Source organism: Tupaia chinensis, unplaced genomic scaffold, assembly GCF_000334495.1.
Source record: "Tupaia chinensis unplaced genomic scaffold, TupChi_1.0 Scaffold000563_1, whole genome shotgun sequence".
In the NCBI taxonomy this organism is placed as follows: Eukaryota; Metazoa; Chordata; class Mammalia; order Scandentia; family Tupaiidae; genus Tupaia; species Tupaia belangeri.
This window is the reverse complement of record NW_006160076.1, coordinates 1568858-1589974: the sequence shown is the minus strand read 5'-3', so window position 1 is coordinate 1589974 and position 21117 is coordinate 1568858. Positions and strand designations below refer to the sequence as shown.

The window sequence follows — 21117 nt, the reverse complement described above, 5'->3', positions numbered from 1 at the left end:
TCACCCCCTGGAGGGATGGCCACACCACAATACCTTCTCCTCCAGTCTCCTCTTGGGATCATGGGCATGCATGCACACGCACCCAGTGTGAGTTTAAGCCACCGGGTCCAGGACTCGAACTGCAGTCTACTACAGGGAGTCCAGCGACATAGGCAACTGCTGGTCCCCAATCTGCTTTTATTTTATGTATGAGTAAACTTGAGTACATAAAGATTCATCTTCTGAAAATCATAAAGGAAGGTTGTGAGAGAAAAAAAAAAAAGAATGATCAAATTTAACTCAATAAGCTATGGCTGACACAAAACACCATGTTAAACAAAAGTATGGGAGGCCAGGTTTTGTACTAAGCTCCTGAACTAGACCCCAACAGACCATCTGAAAACAGAATGGAGTCACTCATGCCAGCGAGGTGCCATGTAATCAAACAGACCTTTAAAACTGGCTAATTAAAAACAAAACAAAACAAAACAAAACAAAAAACAGCTTTTTCAGAGCCACCAAGGTGCCCAGTTTACCTGGCCTGGCATAATAAAGAAGTCCCTTAGTCCTATAAGGACAATAACTTTGCAACAGCCAATCCATTATTGTTCCTTTTTCCTGTTTTCTTCTTTTTCTGCAAAGCCCACATCTTCTGCTCAGCTAATGGGAGTGCCTATTTTTATACATGAGATGCTGCCCAATAATGAATTGCTAATAAAACTCAATTAAATCATTAAACTCAATTTGTTAAAATGCTACTCTTTGAAATTACACATACATTCAAAGTATAAACAAGTTAAAGAAGTTAAGTAAAATGTTAAATTATCAAAAGCAAAAAGAGATCAGAAATCATTATATCTAAAATCTTTGAAGGTCTTAACTCTTACTCCTCTCTTCATTCTACTTACCCTTTTAAAAGTTCGCTTGTAATGGCAAAATAATATTCTAGGTATCATTTAACTCTAAAAATAGGAAAGGACTTAAAAACATTCATGGAAAAATGAAATTAAAAGACAAAAATAGAAAATACAGACTTTATTTCTTAATACAAGTTCCATCAAATTCAAGATGCTTTTGTAAGCAATAACACCACTCATTCAGTTCATCCTGAAAGAACAAAGGGTCCTGGGAATTTAACCAGGTCAATGTGGTCTTTTTTACATTGTTAAATAAAGAAAAATGGGTGCCCTTTATTTTTTTCTTTTTTTAAGATTGAGAAAAAAAGGAAGTCATAAGGAGCCAAATCATGATGTAAGGTGGATGCCTAAAGATTTTCCATCAAAACTTTCACAAAGTTGCCCTTTTTTGATAAGAGTGAATAAGCAGGAACTTTGCCACATTGGAATAAAGACTCTCTGGTGAAGCTTTCCCAGGCATTTTTCCACTAAAACTTCCACTAAATTTCTCTGAGGACTTTCATAATAAGCAGACTATATTGTTCTTTGGCCCTCCAGAAAGTTAAGCAAAATGTCTTGAGCATCCCACAAAACTGCTACCATGACCTTTGCTGTTCACCAGTCCCCTTCTGCTTTAACCAGACCACTTCTCTCTCGGTAGACATTGCTTTGATTGTGCTTTATCTCAGGATCATACTGGCAAGGCTGTATGTCATCTCCTTGTATAATTCTTCAAAGAAATGCTTCAGGATCTTGATCCCACATATTCAAATTTTCCATTGAAAAGTCTGTTTTTGTCTGCAGCTGATCTGAGTGCAACAGTTTTGGCACCCATCCAGCAGAAAGTTTCTCATATTTAATTCTCTAGTAAGAATCATGTTAGCTGAACCAACTGAAATGTCTTTGGTGTTGGCTACTGTTTCTGCCTTATGTTGTAGGGCATAAACAAGAGTTGTGGGCTTTTTTTTTTTTTTTTTTTCCCCTGCAAACTGATGTGAGTGGTCTCCTACTTTGGATGTCATCTTCAACACTGCCTTGTCCTTCCTTAAAATGAGTTATCCAGTTTGTAAACTGCTAATTTCTTTGGGGGCATTGTCCCTATAAACTGCTCATGGAGCATCAATGAAGACTTACCATAAATTCGACATTTATTCTTACTTCAACTTCAGCAGAATTCATGTTGCTCTGATAAGGGCTCTTTTCAAACATTCTTACCTTAGTTTTTCAAACTACACACTACTCAGGTTATAACAAGTTAGTACAACTTTATTTCAGTACAAAAAGAATTTTAAAATCCATGCAGTTTTTTTCCACCCAGAATACACGCTTTGCATGAAATTTTTGAAGCTTCTCATAATGAGCTTTCTAAGGATTTATCAGTATGGGGAACTTAGAAAAAGCTCCAGAGGAAGAAAAAAAGTTAAGACGAGTTCTGACAGAAGAAATAACACGTAATGGCAAAGTTGTTAAATTGTTATGGGAGAGAACAGAAGCCATCAAATTTGTTTTTATTTTTGTTTTGTATTGTTTTGCTATACGGTGTGTACGTTCAACACAGAGAGAGACAGAAAGGGACAGGGAGATAGAGAAAAGGAGAGAGAGGGAAAGTAAGAGATTACCAACCCCCCCCCCACACACACACACACACGGGATAGGGGGATGGCCATGCCACAGTCCCTTCTCCTCCAGTCTCCTCTTGGGATTTTGGGCATGCAGGCTCACATGATTGGTGTGATTTTCAAGTCACCAGATCTGGGAATGGAGTCACACAGTTGGCCATTTGGAATCTAGCACCTTAACTTGCATGCCAACTTGTGGCCCTCAAGTTTGGGTTTCTAATCTTGAAGAAGAAATTAATGCAATGAAAAGTTTTCAGTATGTAAGTAGTAATCAAACTTGTACTAAGAAAGTCAACTTGGATATTTAAGGGTGGAGATTGATCAGAAAAGGGTCAATATGGAAGGTGGAGGACCAGTTAATGTGCTTCCATAAAAGTTCAGAGGAGAGCTGACAGTGAGATGAAAATGAAGACTTGCATTTGGTATTAGGCATTTGATTTATTCCTGAATAGGGAGTCCAGGTAGAAGAAAAAAAGAAAAAAATGTGAATCTCAAATTTCCATTTTGTGTAACAAAACAGGTAACAGTGTCACTAAAAAGACTAGGAATGCAAGGGTCTGAAGGAATGAGGTGCCAAGCCAAAAAGATAATGAATTTCTTATGTGGGGAGTATTTTCTTTGCTTTTACTTCTACCAGCTTCCTCTGTATAAAATATGCAGTGCTCTCAGAAGTTATACTATTTCTTATTATATGTGTTCGTATAACTCTCAATTCAGAATTCTTTGTTCTCCTGGGGTTGTTTTGCATTGTGGTTAACTTCCAAATGTTAAATATTTCATTTTCATATTACTTGTACACTGACAGACAAGTTCCTTGAAGCCACACAACATACTACAGCATTTCTCTCACTTAGAGTGTTCCATAAACTTTCCAAGAACTGTGCAAATCTACCCAAGTCTTTTTCATAAATTATTTGATCTCTCTTGATGTCGACACTCTTCCCCTTCTTGAATTGGGTTATTTAATTAGGAAAGAGAATCTATTCAGAATTCAGGCATTTATGAAAAAAGAAAATGTTTGGGCCTTTAGGTATCTGGTATATCAACTGTAAGAATAAACTTACCTCTCCCAAATAATTTTCAGATTTATAGATACTTTATTATTATTATTATTATTATTATTATTATTATTATTATTTCTACCTGAAGAATAACTCCTATTCTTTCTTCCCTACTGCCATAGGGAGGGAATTCCCACACTCTCAATCTCAGATCTATTTTCATTCTAATATTAGTTTATATTTTCCCCAACTAAACCTTCCTTAAGTAGCTTTGAATTTTAAGGCAGTAATTCTAAAACTGTAAAAGTAGAGAGCTTCCTATAAGGAGCTCTTGCCACACTGTGATCTACCTCCCCCATCCCAGTCCTCTAGCCAGCCAGGATCATGGGGGCACCCACGATCATATCCAGGGCATTCAGGCCATTCTGAACCTGGGGCTTCCCATCTGACTCCAGTATCATACAGTGACACCCAAATACCTGCTCCACTGCACCTGGGCCTCTCAAACTTTCAATAGAAAAGGACCCTCAAGATGGCCAATCCCACGACTTGGTTGCTGAGGAAGCCAGTTTCCACAGAGACAACTATATAGTTCATGTGCCCCAAATCCTAAGAGGCTAGAGAAATGGTGGAGAAGGAACAACAGCAGCATGACTATGCCCCATTGCTTTCTCCTTCTCTCTCTCTCAGTCTCTAGCAAGTACATGTGCCATCTGGCTTATAAATAAACAAATGAAGAAAATTTTAAAAAGTACCATTAGAAATTTGGTAAACTTTCATTCTGCGTGTTGAAGAGGTCAAATTTAGTAAGTTTGCTATCTTTGAAATATTACATGTTACCACAAAAATTCATCCCAAGTTTGCATTTTTCATATTATATATCTATTAAAATGCTTTAATTTAACCCCCACTCAAGCTTCTTGTCAAAAAGTTTCCAGAAAAACTGGTATCATGAATAATCATTTGCCTCCAACATAGCACTACAAATTGGGAGTTCAAATACTCAATGCGCAAGATTACATATAATATGATATCCTTTACATGAAGTTAATAAAAATTACTTTTTAAAAGAATTAACTTTATTATTTTTTATTATTTGCCATAGGGCTTGTATGCTCACCAGAGAGAGAGAAAGAGAAAGAGAAAAAGCAAGTCACCAGGTCCAAGACTCAAACCACAGTTGGCCATGTAGGAGTCCAGTGCCTTAATCAGCAGGCCACCTATTGGACCCAATAAAAATTACTTTTAAGAAATACATTTAAAATGCCACAAAACTGGCCAGCCTGGTAGCACAGTCAGTAGACCAAGATGAACTGCAGTGCCAGAAGCCACATGGCCAACCTCAGATTCAGACACCTGGTCCAGCCTGAAAACACATTAGACATGTGCATGTGTACCCAGGTCCTGACAAGCTAGAGGGCTGCGGAAGGGGGTCACAGCATGGTGAGACCTGTCAAAGGTGCTTCTTGCTGTCTGTTTCTCTGTCTCTCACATGCATGCACATGGACAAAATAAACATTTTTTTAAAAAGTCACAAAGTTATATACAAAGAAATGAACCTAGGTTTTAGAATAATCTGAAGAAGAAGATATATGGCAAGGTCATTTGTCACTTACATGTAAGTTATTGTTAATGTACTGGTGTTTGTTTTAGCTGGTGATTCACATGTACTTGTAACTAAAATGACATAAAATAGTAACATTAAAACAAAAACTAATCTGCACAAATTAAAGCAGGTTTTCCATGAGCAGTGTTAAGCCTATATAAAGTAACATGGAGTATTCCAAATCCATTTCTGGGGGCCATCAAGTGGCATGGTGGTTAAGGCACTAGTCTCCCACATAACTGACTGCAGTTACAAGTCCTGGATTTAGTGGCTTAGTGCCAAACACACATGTGTGTGTGCCCAAAATCCCAGGAAGAGAATAGAAGAGAAGGGATTGTAGAATGGCCAACCCCCTGAAGGATGATTTCTCACTATCTCTCTCTGTCTCTCTCTGGAATACACATGTGCCTATAGAAAAAAAAATAAAAAGAACTCTGATTCAAAAAGAAAAATAATTTTTAAAATTTAAAATTTAATGTCTCCTAGTTTTTCACATCTTTTTCCTCCTCCCCACACTGAGCTATAAAATTGAGAAGGCTTTCTTAACTATCTCTAATACTTCTGATGAATAACTCACTGCCTCCTGCAATCTTTCCTCAACCCCATCCAATTAACTCATTCTACACTTCATTGTCAGTACGTAAGAATCACCCATGGGTCAGATTCTATACTAGGTAATAGTACTGTAAAGAATAAACAGTAGTACAAATGTGAGCTTCTGTATAGGCAGATACACCGATAAGAAAAACCACAAAGAGATAACAATAGAAATGCATGCAAAATTACTTGGCATTCCGTGGGAAAGGCTTCACAAAAAGGGTAAACTGAAATAGCGCTTTAATGGGAATAAGGGCTGGTAAGAAGGACATTCCTACAAAAAGTACTAAGGCTTAAAATAGAATAACCTGTTAAGAGGGCCAAAGGCAACTTTTCAGAGCCAAAGCACAGGAATGTGATAAGAGACAAAACAAGGAAGATAGGGCCTAAAATGCCAAACTAAAAGATTTGCATTTTAGCCTGTTGGGAACTCACTTTTACTCTTTCAAAAAGGGGCTGTCTCATACAACTAGAGAAACATCCCCTAACACAGAATTCTTAGCGTGTGTGTGTGTGTGTGTGTGTGTGTACACTATGACCCCCTTTGGCAGAATGTTAAAGTCTACTGATCTATTCTCAGAATGTTTCCACATAAATTCCAAATAATTTTTGTATGTATTTCACTTTTAAGGCAGTGGAGCATAGTCATTGAGCTGTGCACAGTGACTTTCTTCTGATAGAGTACAGCACATGCTACCCCAAAATGTAGCACATTGGCATTTGAGAAAATAGCAAAAGCAAGAAGGACGCGCTCACCTTCCTCTTGCCACTATCCTCTGAAGTAAGTCATGTAACCTATGAAGGTCATGCTGGCATCCTTTCACCCTTCGCCTAAGCAGGTCACACGACCCTCACTAATGGAGGTGCTCTTCCTATGCCCAGAATAAAAGAACATCCTTCTCTCTGAAGACAGAGGGACACAGAAAGGAATCAATGAATAGGCCTTGCTATGTTCTCCCAGTTTCTTAACAGGAGATCATACCCTCTTTGTCTGGTCATACTTCTCTATGATTATCTTTTAACCAAACTTCAGCATAAAAAGACTTGAGTTTACCTGTTTGAGTCTTCATGAAGGGTCCTGTATCAAATACAATTTGAATGCTATTCTCTTGCTAATTTATCTTTTCTTATAGGGGCCTCAGTCTTTAACTTAACAGTGTATGAAGAAATCTATATTCCCCTATATTTTCAATGAGTATCGTATGGAAAGTTGTTTGTTTGTTTGTTTGTTTGTTTTGGGTAGGCTGACACTTTACTGTAGAGAAACCTAACATTACCCCACAGCCAAGTGGTCAAAGATAACACTGACAGCAGTAAGTCATGTTGTATGAACCCTGAAATGATGTGATGAAAAGGCACTTCACCTCTTTGACCTTTACCTCAAAAATATTTTAACCAGTCTTACCTTGAGAAAAACATAGTACAAACGGGATTTGTCTACAAACTATCTGATCAGTTATTCTTCAAAACTGTAGGGTCAGGACCAGCTGGTAAAGTAGTGGTTAAGGCACTGGATCCCACATGGCTGACAGCATGGTTCAAGTTCTGGACCCAGGGACCTGTAATACATGCTGGGCTCATGTTGTGTGTACATGCCCAAAATCCCAAGAGGAGAACAGAGAAGAAGAGATTTTAGTGTGGCCATCTCCCCTGCGGGGTGCTTTCTCACTGGCCCTCTCTTTCTATGTCTCTTCTGAAAGCACATATACTCTACAGCAAAATTAAGAGAGAGGAAGGAAGAAAGGAAGGATCGAAAGAAGGAAAAAGAACAGAAAGAAAAAAAGAAAAGAAATGAAACGTCAGGAACACCAAGAAAGAAAGATCTGGATAACTCTCATATCCAAGGGGAGATGTGACTACCAAATGTAAGATGGTATACTGGGTTATTGGGGAAGTCATGATGTATTTTGCATAGAAAAACAGAAAAAGATATCCTGACTTCCCTGAAGACCTAATATATCTTGGATAGGATTCTGGAATAGAGAAAGGCGATTAAATCTGAACACATAGTTAAAATATATAATGATTATTTAAAATTTGCACAATTGCTAGGACAAACGTAGAAATTGGTTGTGGAGCATACAGGAACATTTTACTACATATGGCAATAATTCTATAAATTTAAAACTGTTCTAATTTTTTTTAAAAAAAAGTGAGATGTAAAGGACTAGAAAAGAAACTAATTACAGTGAAACTATAATTTACTTTTTTTCTTTTTCATTTTTGCTATAGGGCATGTGTACTTGCCAGATAGAGACAGAGAGGGGGGAGAGAGGAAAAGTGAGAAATTACGCCCAAGGGGGGATGGCCATGCCTCAAGCCCTTCTCCTCCACTCTCCTCTGGTGATTTTGGGCATACACATGTGCCAGGTATATTTTCCAAGCTTCCAAGTGTGGGACTCATACTGTGACGTCAGCCACATGGCATCCAGCTGCCTTTACCACCAGCTGACCCAATAAAATTATTACTTAAAAAAAATTATATGATGGCATGCCCCTATAGTACCAGCTGCTCAGTGGGCTGATGCTGGATGATCACATTAGGAAGACACTATCTCTATAAAAACAAAACAAAACAAAACAAAAAACAGAAAAAACACACCAGATCTGTGATATGGTAATATATGCGCTTGTGCTTCTTTACTAATGCATCAAATAAAATCGATAAGCAGAACTAATTATAGTAATTTCAATGTAGTGATGAATGTAAACAATATTTCAAGCTATATACAGGATATAAAATTATCAATACAAGAGATATTTTTCTGGTGAGAGTCAAATGTACAGCTAAAATTTCTGCACTCCGTGGTTTACAATCAAAAGTGAAGGAACACTGCTTCATTTAGATCTAAGTAAAAATAACAGATGTAACTTTTTTTACCAAAGATTAAAGACCCTTTAACTCTACCCATGGACCACAGGCTAGCAATCCATCTTCTAAAAAATAAATATGAACACAAAATGGACACTGTGCTGTAGGATGTCTGATAATCACTACACTTTATGTCACTAAATCTTCACAATACCATTCCTCCAACTAGGCAGTCAAGTAACTTGTAAAAGGTCATGGTCATGTGACCAAAAACAAATTCAAACTATAGTGTGATTCCAAGCGAAGATTCTGACAATGCACCTCTAAAAATTTTCCCAGCCCTTGTTGAGGAATTTCTGAAGAACACTACTGATTATAACTAACAATGCTCCTAGTAAACAGCTTTCTGTTCGGTCAACCTGGTTAAAACGAAAATGTAACACTTTCTAGATAGAGTTCCATGGAGAATAAATCCTCTTAATCATCAAGCTAATCCAAAGGAAAAGTATAGACACAGAAGATCTCCACCCTTGTACAAATCTGAAAAGTAAACTACTGATTCCACGTTCCAGTTCTGACCTACACATTTGAGGTAACAAGGGCACATTTTATTTGGTCTATCGCAGTTTCTTAGTTTATCCAACTAAGTATTACTAGCTCTATTTTCTTAGAAGTATTCTCAAACTATAATGTTTCCTAAATATATTTTCAAATAAGTGTGTAACTAGCAAACATAAAGCACACTTTCTAAAAACAGTAAATGTTCAGTAAGTCATTTATCTTCATTCTAAAAATTTCCTCAATGAAATATGCTACTCTATGAGAGCTATACCTAAATTATGATTTGCCCCTACAATATGCCAATAGATCAGGAATTATAACTAACAGATCTAGATTTGAATTCTGTCCTTTAGCAGCTGTGTGATGTTGACAAATTACTGTAAACCACTAGGCTTCTAGGTTTCATGTTATCAATCATGATTGGCAATTGATAATAAGATATTATTATGTAAGGATTGAAAGGAAAAAAATGATTGTAGTGCACTGAGCAAGGTCTCAAAATATTATTCATTTGATTTCCTTAACTATGACTTAAAATTGTAAGTTTTCCCTTAACAATGTTCATAAAGAGTCCCTGAAATACGATTTTTCACTTACTTTTAGCTGATTCTTTATATAAGAGAGATTTGCTCAAGAGGAGGATTTTATCTGTCTTTGGAAGAAGTCAAGATCATCTCCATTTAAGGACACATAAGCAGCTACTGCTAAGTGCTACCCATTTTAGTTACCCGTAAGAAAGTAAAGCGGACTGAGTTTACTCTGCTATAAACATTTTAAAAAACAAAATTTGCCAATAGCTCTTCCAAGATTAAAGAAGAGATTTATGAATCAGATTTCCCAAATGCAGTGATTTAAGTAATTATAATATATAAAACAAAAAATTAGACAAACAAAAAACAAGTGACTGACACCTGGCTTTTCAAAAGAATTTTTTTTTCCCAGTTCCACTATAAAAAGAACTATTCTAGGAAGTTCAAAAAATATCATTCCTCTTAGCAAAATTTTATTTATATAGTAATTTTAAAGAAAGAACCTGCTGTATTACATGAAGCATTCTTTTAGAAATACAATACGTCAACACATGCAAATCTGTCAAAAAAAAAGCCTCATTAATAAGGACACAACTGATTAAGATCTATAATCATTATTAATTTTACAAGAAAGTTACCCTTGGTACTGTGTCAGCTTAAAATGTAATAAGATTCTATAGTAATTTAATACAGTGGTTAAAAAAAATCTTAAAATTCTTAAATTTACAAATCGCTATTTTTCTTAGGGTGATTATATCAGTTTAAATATGGGAATTATTATTCATAAATGTATTATTAAACTACTAATTAAAGAAAACACAATTTAAATAAACTTACTAATTCTTTAACTCTAAGATAAAGCTGATCTGTTAAAACCGAAAGCAGTTATTAGCCTGATTTTTTTCACTCATATTCCTTCGTACATATATTAAATAAGAGGAACAAGAATAACACAGGAAAAGGTACACAATCTGATTTTGTGAAAATGTCTTTAATTACCGTCTTGCTAGAAGCTAACATTATGAAACTGCAATATTAAAGCAACTATAGCAGCAACACCAAAGCTGCTTTAGTTAAGCCTGTATTAAATATTATTCTCACTCTATTCAATTTCCTATTACAATAACTTCTTTAGCTAAACATCATCATCATCAGTATAAAATTGTCTCTAAACCTGAAATTTTAAAGAGAGCTTTCTACCACTCTAAATTTCTTTTTTTCATTTATCTGTCATATACTTTCTAAAATTAAAAATAAAAAATGTAGCAAAAGTGTTAATAACCTTTCCACACCTAAAGTAAGATAAATGAAGTTCTAAAGTTTGGTTGTGATAAGACCAGGAATAACCAATCATAATTTCAGAATTCCTGGATGACATCATAAGACCTCCCTAGAACACTTTTTCCCCTCCACCTACTGCAACTGTTCCCATAAACCTGGCAACAGTCAGAAAACTGCCCAGCCAAACGCCCATGAGATTCATACAACTCAATACTCTCTCTGCATTGTGACTGATGATCACAGAAGCCAAGGTAAGAAATAGATTACACTGATTTTGGAAATTCTTACTTTCTATAATTCATGTTTACTCAACTTTTTTTTAAAAAGTTAATAATATGTTATAAATTTCAGTTCAAAGTTAGACCAAAAATATTTTAGTATAAAATGTTTAACTTCTAAATAAATGCTTCTCCATTTAGTGACAGTAAGAATGAGATATAACTTTGAAATGGAAAGGGTCATGTTCATATTTGATCCTAATTATTGGCTGGCCGTTTTAATTTAGCTTCCATTTTTATTTTGCTTTTCAAATGTGAGTTTCTGCCGATTTAAAAATCTTCCAGTTATGTTACCATATTTGGTGGTAGTGGTGGATTAATTTCCCCATCTGAAAACAAGGGCTTAATTTTGTCATTTGTTACTCTGCTGAGCAACAGTACAGGACTGAGCTGCCTAGTTACAGCTGGAATAATGTGAATAGTCGTGTGACTACAACAAGCACAGGATCAGTATGCCCTTTCCATTACTGTCATTATGATTCCTTAAAATGAACACTAGTAAAATGGAGTTTAAAAATATATAATACAAGCTACTTTTTAAATGTTCTTGAAGATTTCTCCTCTCTGTAAAGTCCAGTCACTTTTTAACTCTTCTAAAAATTCCGTGCTTTTAATAAATTGAATTACTTATATTAAGTTTATATATATATATATATAAAACACTTTGGAAATGTTAAAATTGTCAAAAATGTATATAAAATTCTACAACTGCAAAATAATAATTCAACATGTTAAAAATAAGAGAATCTATTTCAGCATACAAAACATTTCTAAATGTCTAATTTGAGCAAACTTGATAAATTTTTATTCTGCCTTTTAAAAATTTTTTGTAAAGTTATTATTCTCCAGTGTCCTTTAATTTTCTCTCTGGAATTTTGAAGGAAAATAAGAAGAAATAAGAAAAAAATGCCCAGGAACAGAGATTTCATAATAAATCCTAGTGCTTCTGTTTCTAATCTATTATACTCTATAGTTTGTTACAATACTCAATTTAATAAATGAAATGTTTCTTCGCTCTTAAACCTCTGTTAGGGCATAAGAAAACTCAAAATTATATGGATTTTACTTCATTGTTTTTATTTTATTATAAATATATGTGTGTATGCTAAAATAAAATTTACCCCTAAAATTCCCAATTCCTATGACAAATGTTAACTCTATGGCTCCTACAAATAAGAACTCTTTCCTTAAACATAAGTCTCAGTTTTGTCTACCACTGAAGCATCCTCCTAATTATCTCTCAGTATCTTGGTATTCATAACATATTTTTCCTTTGCTATTACACAAAAGACTCAGTGCAAATGTTTTATATGCATATTTGTGCATTTGTTTCAAATACCTATCATTATATTTATAAACTTCAAATGGAGTGTTTGTGAGTTCTTTAATTGTAACAAAATTTCACATCACACACTGCTCTAAAAAGTAGACAACCTCTAGAAAGAGCAAAAATTCTGTTATTAAAATTATCTTAGCTGAACAGTGGGTACATATTAACAGAAAGTATATAAAATGTGTTACTCAAAATTTAAACATAATGCTATGTGTCAGACAGCGTATTCTAATTGGTTCATCTCTATCATGATGACATTTAAATATTGTCTTTGTTTATGAAGACATGAGTAAACCAAAGCTAAAAAGTGTTAGATGAATTCAAACAGGAAATGTGAGAAATGTTTCAGTTATAAAACAATGATTAAATTTTAAAACATGAAAGAACTAGAGTATTTGCTTTATAAAGAGATGTCACACCACAATCACTTTCTAAAATTCAAATATCAAAACTATTTTAACAGTATTTTAATAGACAGAAAGGAAAATAAGGGCATTTGAATAATTTATCAATACACTTTTTTTTTTAATCTCACAAATTAGCTAGAATACCTGGATAAAGAAAACAGTTCAAGAAAAGAATTACTTTTAATGTACTAAATATATTCAATAATGTATTTATTAATATAGCAAATTATGGAATATCAAAATTTTCATTGAAAAATCTTAAAATATAGATTAAGCCATATATTTACTATCAATCCTAAAAATAAGGAAGGTCAACTAAATCTTCCTTCTTTTTTTTTTTTAATCTTCCTTTATTCTTAAAATACAGTTTTCCAAGTGCACTGGCATAAACAAGTATTTCATTTGATCCTCTTAATTCTGCACTTTTGATACTATATCTCTATTTCACTATTTCACAGTTGCAAAAAGGTGAACTGAGCAAGATCACAGGGACAGAAATCAAGGGAATCCTGACAGGAGCCTAGGATTTATGTCTAAATTACATGTACATCCTAAATAGTGATCAATGCAGCTTAAAAATAAAGATATTTAACATAGCAAAGTCCCCAAATATAAAAATATATATATATATATATTTATATGGCACTCTACAAGGTAAATTTAGAGAATATAAACTTCTATTTTAACTTACAACCAATCCATTCAGTTTAAGGTTAATTCATGCATCAGACTTTATGTCCTTGAGTCTTTTAAATAATATTCCACTAATCATCGTCAAAGTCAGGGACATAAGAAAGTTACTTATGTCCTTAGTTATTAAGCAATATACCTGAAAGGCAAAATCCAAAATAATCCACACAGATATTAAAAAATAATAGCATACCACAAACAAGAAAATTTCCTTTTATTTCATTTGTTCCATAGTTAAAATTCTCATGCATTTATGTGTAACACCCAAAACCTGGGTTAATTTCTCCTCAAAGCCTTTCACAAAAATCACACTTTGTTATTTTTGTTTAATATTAAATCCTTAGTGTGCTCAATTGCCATCTCTGACCCCTAATTCTATGCCTAAAAGTCCGGCCTTAATTGGTTTGAGACACTTAAGCAAAGAATTCTTGCTTTGTTATTTATGCTATGAAAATCAGTAACTTTCACTTAAACTTTAAGTTGGCAAAGAAGTAAACCTAAAGAGTAGACATCAAGGAAATAATACTTTCAAATTACAATAACATAAATCAGATAAAATGTGGTCTCTTTGGACATTTTCATATAGTGCACCAGTGTTCTTACCCTACATAATTCTGAAGCATGTGCTACCAAATAAAAACAATAAAATGAAGCCTGGGTGTGTATCTCCACAGAATATTCACAGTCAACTGAGGACCTCTAGTGCTCTTTAAAATGTACTCCATCTTTAGAGTTTTCAAACCAAAAAAAAAAAAAAAAGACCAATTCATTTATTAAGTGGTATTCATTTTCCCTAAAGAGTTCCCTGAAGAGTTCCCCAATGCTTCCTCCCTAAATCCTTCCCAACCCTTCCAAAAAGAATCTGAAGTCCTGACTCTTCTTATAGAGCTAAAAAATTTTAAGTGAAAATAATTTTAAATAATTCTTCTAGTATTTAAAATAGTAAACCAGTAATGAAAACAAACTACAGATAATAAGCAACAGCAGGATTTGAATTTCAGAAAGAAAATACCTCTGTGCTGTAGATTAATGAATTTTCTTCAAGACAATGTAAAAGAAAGAGATACATTTCATTATAAGGTCAATTTTTCAGTACAAACTATATTAACTTTCATGTTTACAGAATTCTTTTCATTACCAAGTAGAAGCAGTTTGAAGATTCTTTCAAATAGCTAGTCTGGACCAACAGAGCTCTAGAATATTGCCGCCAAAAAGTAACTTCTAATGAAAAACAACCAACCAAAACAAAACAAAAAACTTCAAATAATCTCAATACAGACAAGCTTTGTTTATTCAACTCAATCTACAGAGAATTCTAATCTTTTAAATTAAGGAAATGGGGGAAAAAATCCTAAAAAATATCTATCGGATCTTAGATGTTTATTACATGACCTAGCCTTGGCAGCTTACAGAGCATACCAAACTGCAGGACTGGAAGCACATGGCTGACTACAGGTTCAGATCTGGGTTGGATGAGAACACATCACGTGAGCATACATACCCAAGAACCTGGAGGGCTGGAAAAAGGTGATGGCGGTGTGATGTGATCCTATGAAGGGTGCTTCCCTCTCCCCTGTCTTTTCCTCTATGCACACACAAACCCTCTATCATAAATAAATGTTTAAAAAAGGATGTTTATTACATGAATTTACATACAAGACAAGCTCACATTTTATTACAAGAATACATAAGTAGACAACAGTAAAATTTCAGAAGGAAAATTATAAATTTCACAAATATAAAGAATCAGGAATTTATTATTTCAGCAGAATGAATACCCCCAAAAAAATCAACTTTAGAAAGTTCTGCAAAGCACTGGAAGTGTTTAAATTATAGATGGGGATTACTACTCACTATATACATTATCATTAAGGTATCAATTGGCTAGCATGTCATAAAGCAGGCCCTCAAAAGTTTTCTAAAGTCTCTTGAGGTTACTTTTGCACAAAAAATGCATCTGATATTATGTTGCTGTTGAAGTAGGATTCAAAGCAGCCAAAAGGACTCCAGCAAGAACCCACACATAGTACCTTCCACCAAACATGTTGCCTACATGCATAAGATATTTGCTCAAGGTTTAGAGTTGCCCATGGATGTCCTCTCTTCTTTTTTTTAAGGATTATTTATTTATTTAATTCCATTTGTTATTACTATTTTTAATTTAATAAGACAGAGATGGAGAGAAAAAGGGGAAGGGAAAGTGAGAAAGCATGCCGCCAGGTCCAAGACTTGAACCATAGTTGGCCATGTGGGAATCCAGTGCCTTTATCCACCACACCACCAGTTAGCCCTCTTTTCCTCTTACAGTTGAAAAATTATTGATATATCTTGAACTTGATATTTTTTAGTTTCCAATTTTACCTTCTTTGAGGGAAAAAAAAAAAAAGGAAAAGAGGAAAACCAAAACCCCACAAAGAATAGTAAAGCATTAGTTATGTTTTTCCATCCCTCCAAATGAATCTTGGATTCCAGATATAAAAGACACTCTATGAGCATTTTTTTTTCTGCTGTTTATATTGAACTCAAGAGACAGAGACAGGGATCTGGCATTTCACTACCAGTCTCCTATCAAGCATCTTTTATATTTTCAATATGCTGATTCAAGGACCTAGATGATTAAATTTTAAAAATTATTTTATTAAACTTTAATTAATTAATTTTGATTTGATGAGAGAGAGAGAGAAAGTGAAAAAGCAAGCTGCCATGTCTGGGACTCGAACCGTGGTCAGCCATGTGAGAGTCCAGTCCTCTTAACCACCACGCCACCTGCCAGTCCCCTAAATGATTAATTTTTAAATTCATCTGGAAATGAAGACTTCTGTCCTGATTTATACCTATTGTCATCCTTTTAATAAAATGGGCAGGAGTGAGCCACTAACTTTAGTCTCCAATGGTTGGTTAAGCCAGATACAAGTTCAGAACCTTTCAACACGATCCATTTCTGATTATTGTAGAACTCTAAAAAGATGAGATAACATGAAAATAAAATTAAAACTATTTTTCTGTCCTACATCAAGTATTTCTCTTTTAACAACTTGGATATCAGAAAGGAAGAAGAAAAAAGACTGCAGGACTTCTAAAGTATCATAACTCCTTGTTAGTGCCATAAATTATGATGTTGTAAAGATTACAAACAACTCTAAAAATAGGATTGTTCTGTTCCCACATACAGCTTTCCAATTCTTAACATACACAGGAAGCTCCATCTTCAGTGGATAAGACTTGGCTTGAATATTATCATACAGAGTTTAGAAGTTCAACAGGAATTAGGGCTCCCACATTTTAGATTGTAGCATTCCAAACAAATACATTTCAGCATATAAAGTAGATTTTTTTTTAAGTTTTAGCATAAAATTATAAAATAACTACACATTACGTTAGGATTGTGACATACTTATAATTTTGATGAAAAACAGGCTATGATCTTTGGCCATCTCCTCTACTCCTAATTTCTTTTCAGAGGCAAACACTCCTTTTTTTTTAGCAACTGTTGGCCATTGCAGTATTATGAGACCATCTTTAAAGTATATTAATCATACTTTCAACAGTATAGTGCTCATCTCCTTAGGGCATACCTCTTTGTATTTTGCAAACACCAAGTACTCATTTGTACAAAGTTTACTTTGTATAGCACTTCAGGTTACTGTTACGTTAATTGAAAGAACACGGATTTAGTTAATTCTCTAAATCACATTTCCTCATCTGCGAATGGAAGAGAATTAAGAATACTATTAAGAGTTTATGTATTCAGCTACCAAATTCTGTTATCCTTACTGGTTAATCTGTTAATCTCAGCACTCTCTTTGATCATTAGTAATTTTCTAAAATTTTTACTTATAAAATCTTTATTCAACTTTATTGATGTATTCATATGTACTAGATACTAGAATATCAAATGAGCACATGGTTTGTCTAGTCATGAACTAGAAGTTTAATTATACAGACATGTAAATTAAAATTACGGCACAATCTGATAGATGTTCTGATACAGGTAACATTAAAGCTCTACTAAAAACCAGCAGAGGTGATAACCGATTCTACTTTAATGACTAATTAAAGGCTTAATCAGGAAGTAATATTTAAGCTGCACCTTAAGAATTAACTAATGTTTGCTACAAGGTGGAGGAGGGCATTCTGGGCAAAGGCAGAACAACATGTGCAAAGGACAAAATCATAAAAGGGAATGGAGTATTTATGGAAAGTTGACAGGCTCATTTCATGTGACTTAAGTACCACTCATCAGTGTCAAGGTAGGGGACAAGTCCTACATATGTTTCATGATGAACTTCCAGCCAGACCCCTCCATTTTCACATTTTATCTCACAATAATTTCTAAAATTCAGATATTTTAAGACCATTTAAGCCCTGAAACGTCATAAAAATATAAGTTCAAGTAGAAATCACCAATGCTAATTCTTATTCCTTTATTAATCACATTATATGCCCTCATATAAATGACTACTCAAGCATGTAAAGTAATAAATGAAATCTTCCCATAATTCTCCAAGAGCATAAATTCACTAGATGTACAATAAGTAAACATAAGCAGAAGCAAGTTAAAGGATGCTTCTTTTTTAAAGAACAAAAGAAACATTCTTTATTACTGTAGTATCTAAAACTTCAAACAAAGGTCATTAAAATATATACCAAGTTTAAGTTGCCATTTTCTGAGCAGGGAGTGTTAAATGTAAATTAAATAACAACCCTTAGTCACCGGTGTTGGACAACGCAAAAGAATATGCAGTAGAGAAACTTAAGTCATCACCAGCTCTTACAGGATGAACTAAGTTGGCTATATGGAATTCTTTACTACAGGCCAATGCTTATGAAGGACAGTGTCAAATGACTTATTGGGCCAAATGAAAGCCCAGTCTAATATATAATTCAAAATATAACAGAGCCAAGCAAGTTGAGTACTGAAAACTATATAATCTAACCTCCACATGCTGTTTCTTTGTACAAGTACATGCCTGATTCCTTTCTTATCCTTCCCCATTCTTTCCATCCTTCCTCTTCTCTTGGAACAGGGCTGACAGTTTGAGGAGGGTTTCCATGAAATACATACAGACTACTGAGAAAATGAGATCTCTCAGCTAGAGTAAGGTTATCAATGATATATTAATAAATGTTAACAGTTACTATCTCTGGAGATTTTTTAAACTCCATTTAAAATTTCTTTTATTTGAAAATTAATATAGAAGTAGTCTGATTGAAAACAAAATATCCCAAATATTAATAGCCACTATCTCTGGGCAGTTAATTTACAGTTAATTTCCAAACTATACCTAATTTTTCTATTCAATAGACGAACATGTGTAAGTTTTTGTTTATTATTAAAGCTTGGGCTCCATATAAAGCAAAAGCTTGTGGGAGCTCTGAAATGAAGCAAGATGGAAACCACTTCTCTTAAGTACAAGTCATTTATACAGAGGAAATGCCTGTGGTAGGCAGTGATATAACAATAATTCTATTTTTACTGCTGGAGAGTGTGCACACACATGACAGCAAGAGAGAAGGAGAAAGAAGACACCCCCCCACCCCCCAGCCCCCCCATCTCTGGTCACATTGTAATCCTTTCTCTTCCGAATCCCATAAGAATCTGGGGCTTGTGTAAAGATGCCTAGTGTGATTTTAATGGGGCTGGAATTCCAATCAGTGGGCCATGTGGGATCTGGCTTCCTCTCTGCTGTGCTATTGGGAAGGCCCTATGAAAATGTAATTACAATGCTTTCTGAGCTTGACATCTTTAAAACTTAACATCAAATATTGTTAAATACTATTTAAAATAACATCCTACAAAGTCATAAAATCAGAAAAAGTAATGATAAGCAAACTGAATCTATGCTTCTGGTAAAATACTTCTCATTTGACTATTTTATTTTGGACTAAAATTAAGATCTAAGGAATAATTTATTGTATGTATTTTTTTATAAGATTGCCTCTGGAGCTATTAATACACTAAATATCCACACCAATTACATTTACAGAGAAACACACAAGTATTATATGTAAGAATTTTTACCCAAAAGAATAGCCCCAAACAACTTGTACTTTAAACGAAGTTAATACTTCCAGTCACTTGGGGAGAGGAAAAGACAAAAGTTAATACAACCCAAACACGAAACAAATGAAACTGTCATAGTACACCCCACCAAAAGAGAATAGAGACAGACACACACATAAAAACACACACATGCACACAGACCATAGAAACACATGATCCTATAAAAACCAAATAGTGTTGAGGAAGATGAATGAATCCAAAGTTGTGTTTTACCTGTTCAGAGAGTAAGTTACACACAGGACCCTAATCCATTTATTGTTTTTTAAATTCCAGGCTACTAAAAGAAGACTAGCATTTCATACTTGGCTCCCAGCTTTTATCTTTCTTCTGACCATTTAAAACTTCAAACGACCTGCCTTTCTGATATCATGGAGAAAGTCCAATACCTCACACGCTCAGCTATTAGAAGAGCCTCAACTATTGAAGTGCCTCAACAAGCACGTCAAAATTTTCAGAACCTATTTATCAATTTCTGTCTCATCTTAATATGTCTCTTGCTGATCTGCATCATTGTGATGCTTCTCTGAAGTTCACTACAGCCTCCAGATCTACAATATACCGCATCAGTCTAAAATCTGTCACACCATGAAGAGGAAGAAACAATACTGTCTAACAGACCACTTCCTGAGTAGAAGAATTTCTTTGTGAGAAGGTCGAGACTAAAACACACCATTAGCAAATATAGTCATCTGTCAAATCCTGTAAACATGAAAAGGGCTTTATTTTCAAAAATTAACTTTTAAATGACTATAATACATGTTTATGATGTAACTGTTGATTTCCTCGACATGCTTATAAATTTCTATCCCAAATCTTTTCTGAAGACGAAGTACAAATTTAGTTTTGAAACTTCACGTCTAACGAGTTCACTTCATATCACTCTCTGGAGTAAATTATCATTTATACTGCATTGTAAAAGCTTCTTTGATACTTACTAAGTATTTTTTGGGTCTTCACCAAGTACAAAATAATAATTCATATGAAGTGTCATTGTTCAAAATAGCTACTGACTCCTCACATCTGTTATCTTTATTATTATAATATAGAAGTCTTTATAAGAACTCCTTTTGGGAACTTACATTCTAAAATAGAAATTGGATTCTTTTTCTCTACCATATTAACATTTTTTAAAGTTCATGAGACTCAAGTAGGAAAAAGCCCATTCTTTGAGATAAATAAAATTCCTCTTAATAATTTATTTTTAAGGATGACAGAATTCTAGTACATGTAAACCAGAAAACATTATGATCAACAGATGAGAACTGGTAATGTAACAGATGATAATATGATTAGCCATAATTATTAAAGAACAGAGTCCTCATTTTAATTTAAGGCACTACAGCAGATTTACTGAGCTAGACTACTTAACTTGCCATATTGTGTCTTTGGAAACAAGAAATCTTAAGTTTCCAGAGTAATTTTGTAGGCTGTCTTCTCTTTCAAAACTGTATCCAAAATGTAGG

At 34.2% G+C, this 21117-nt stretch overlaps 2 protein-coding genes across 2 annotated transcripts in view; one reads left to right on the top strand and one right to left on the bottom strand.

Annotated features, from left to right (window-relative positions):
- The window catches only part of CEP85L (centrosomal protein 85L), a 113301-nt gene that overhangs the window by 60162 nt on the left and 32022 nt on the right, over positions 1–21117 (bottom strand). The gene's annotated exons all lie outside the window — the stretch shown is intronic.
- Positions 11010–20494, top strand: PLN (phospholamban). Its single transcript, XM_006157862.3, has 2 exons — positions 11010–11133; positions 19928–20494. The coding sequence occupies exon 2, from the start codon at positions 20023–20025 to the stop codon at positions 20179–20181; it is 159 nt and encodes a 52-aa protein (XP_006157924.1). The 5' UTR covers positions 11010–11133; positions 19928–20022; the 3' UTR covers positions 20182–20494.

Bases quoted from the DNA above. Each gene is read 5' to 3' on its own strand.
- PLN (XM_006157862.3), top strand. From the start codon at position 20,023: ATGGAGAAAGTCCAATACCTCACACGCTCAGCTATTAGAAGAGCCTCA.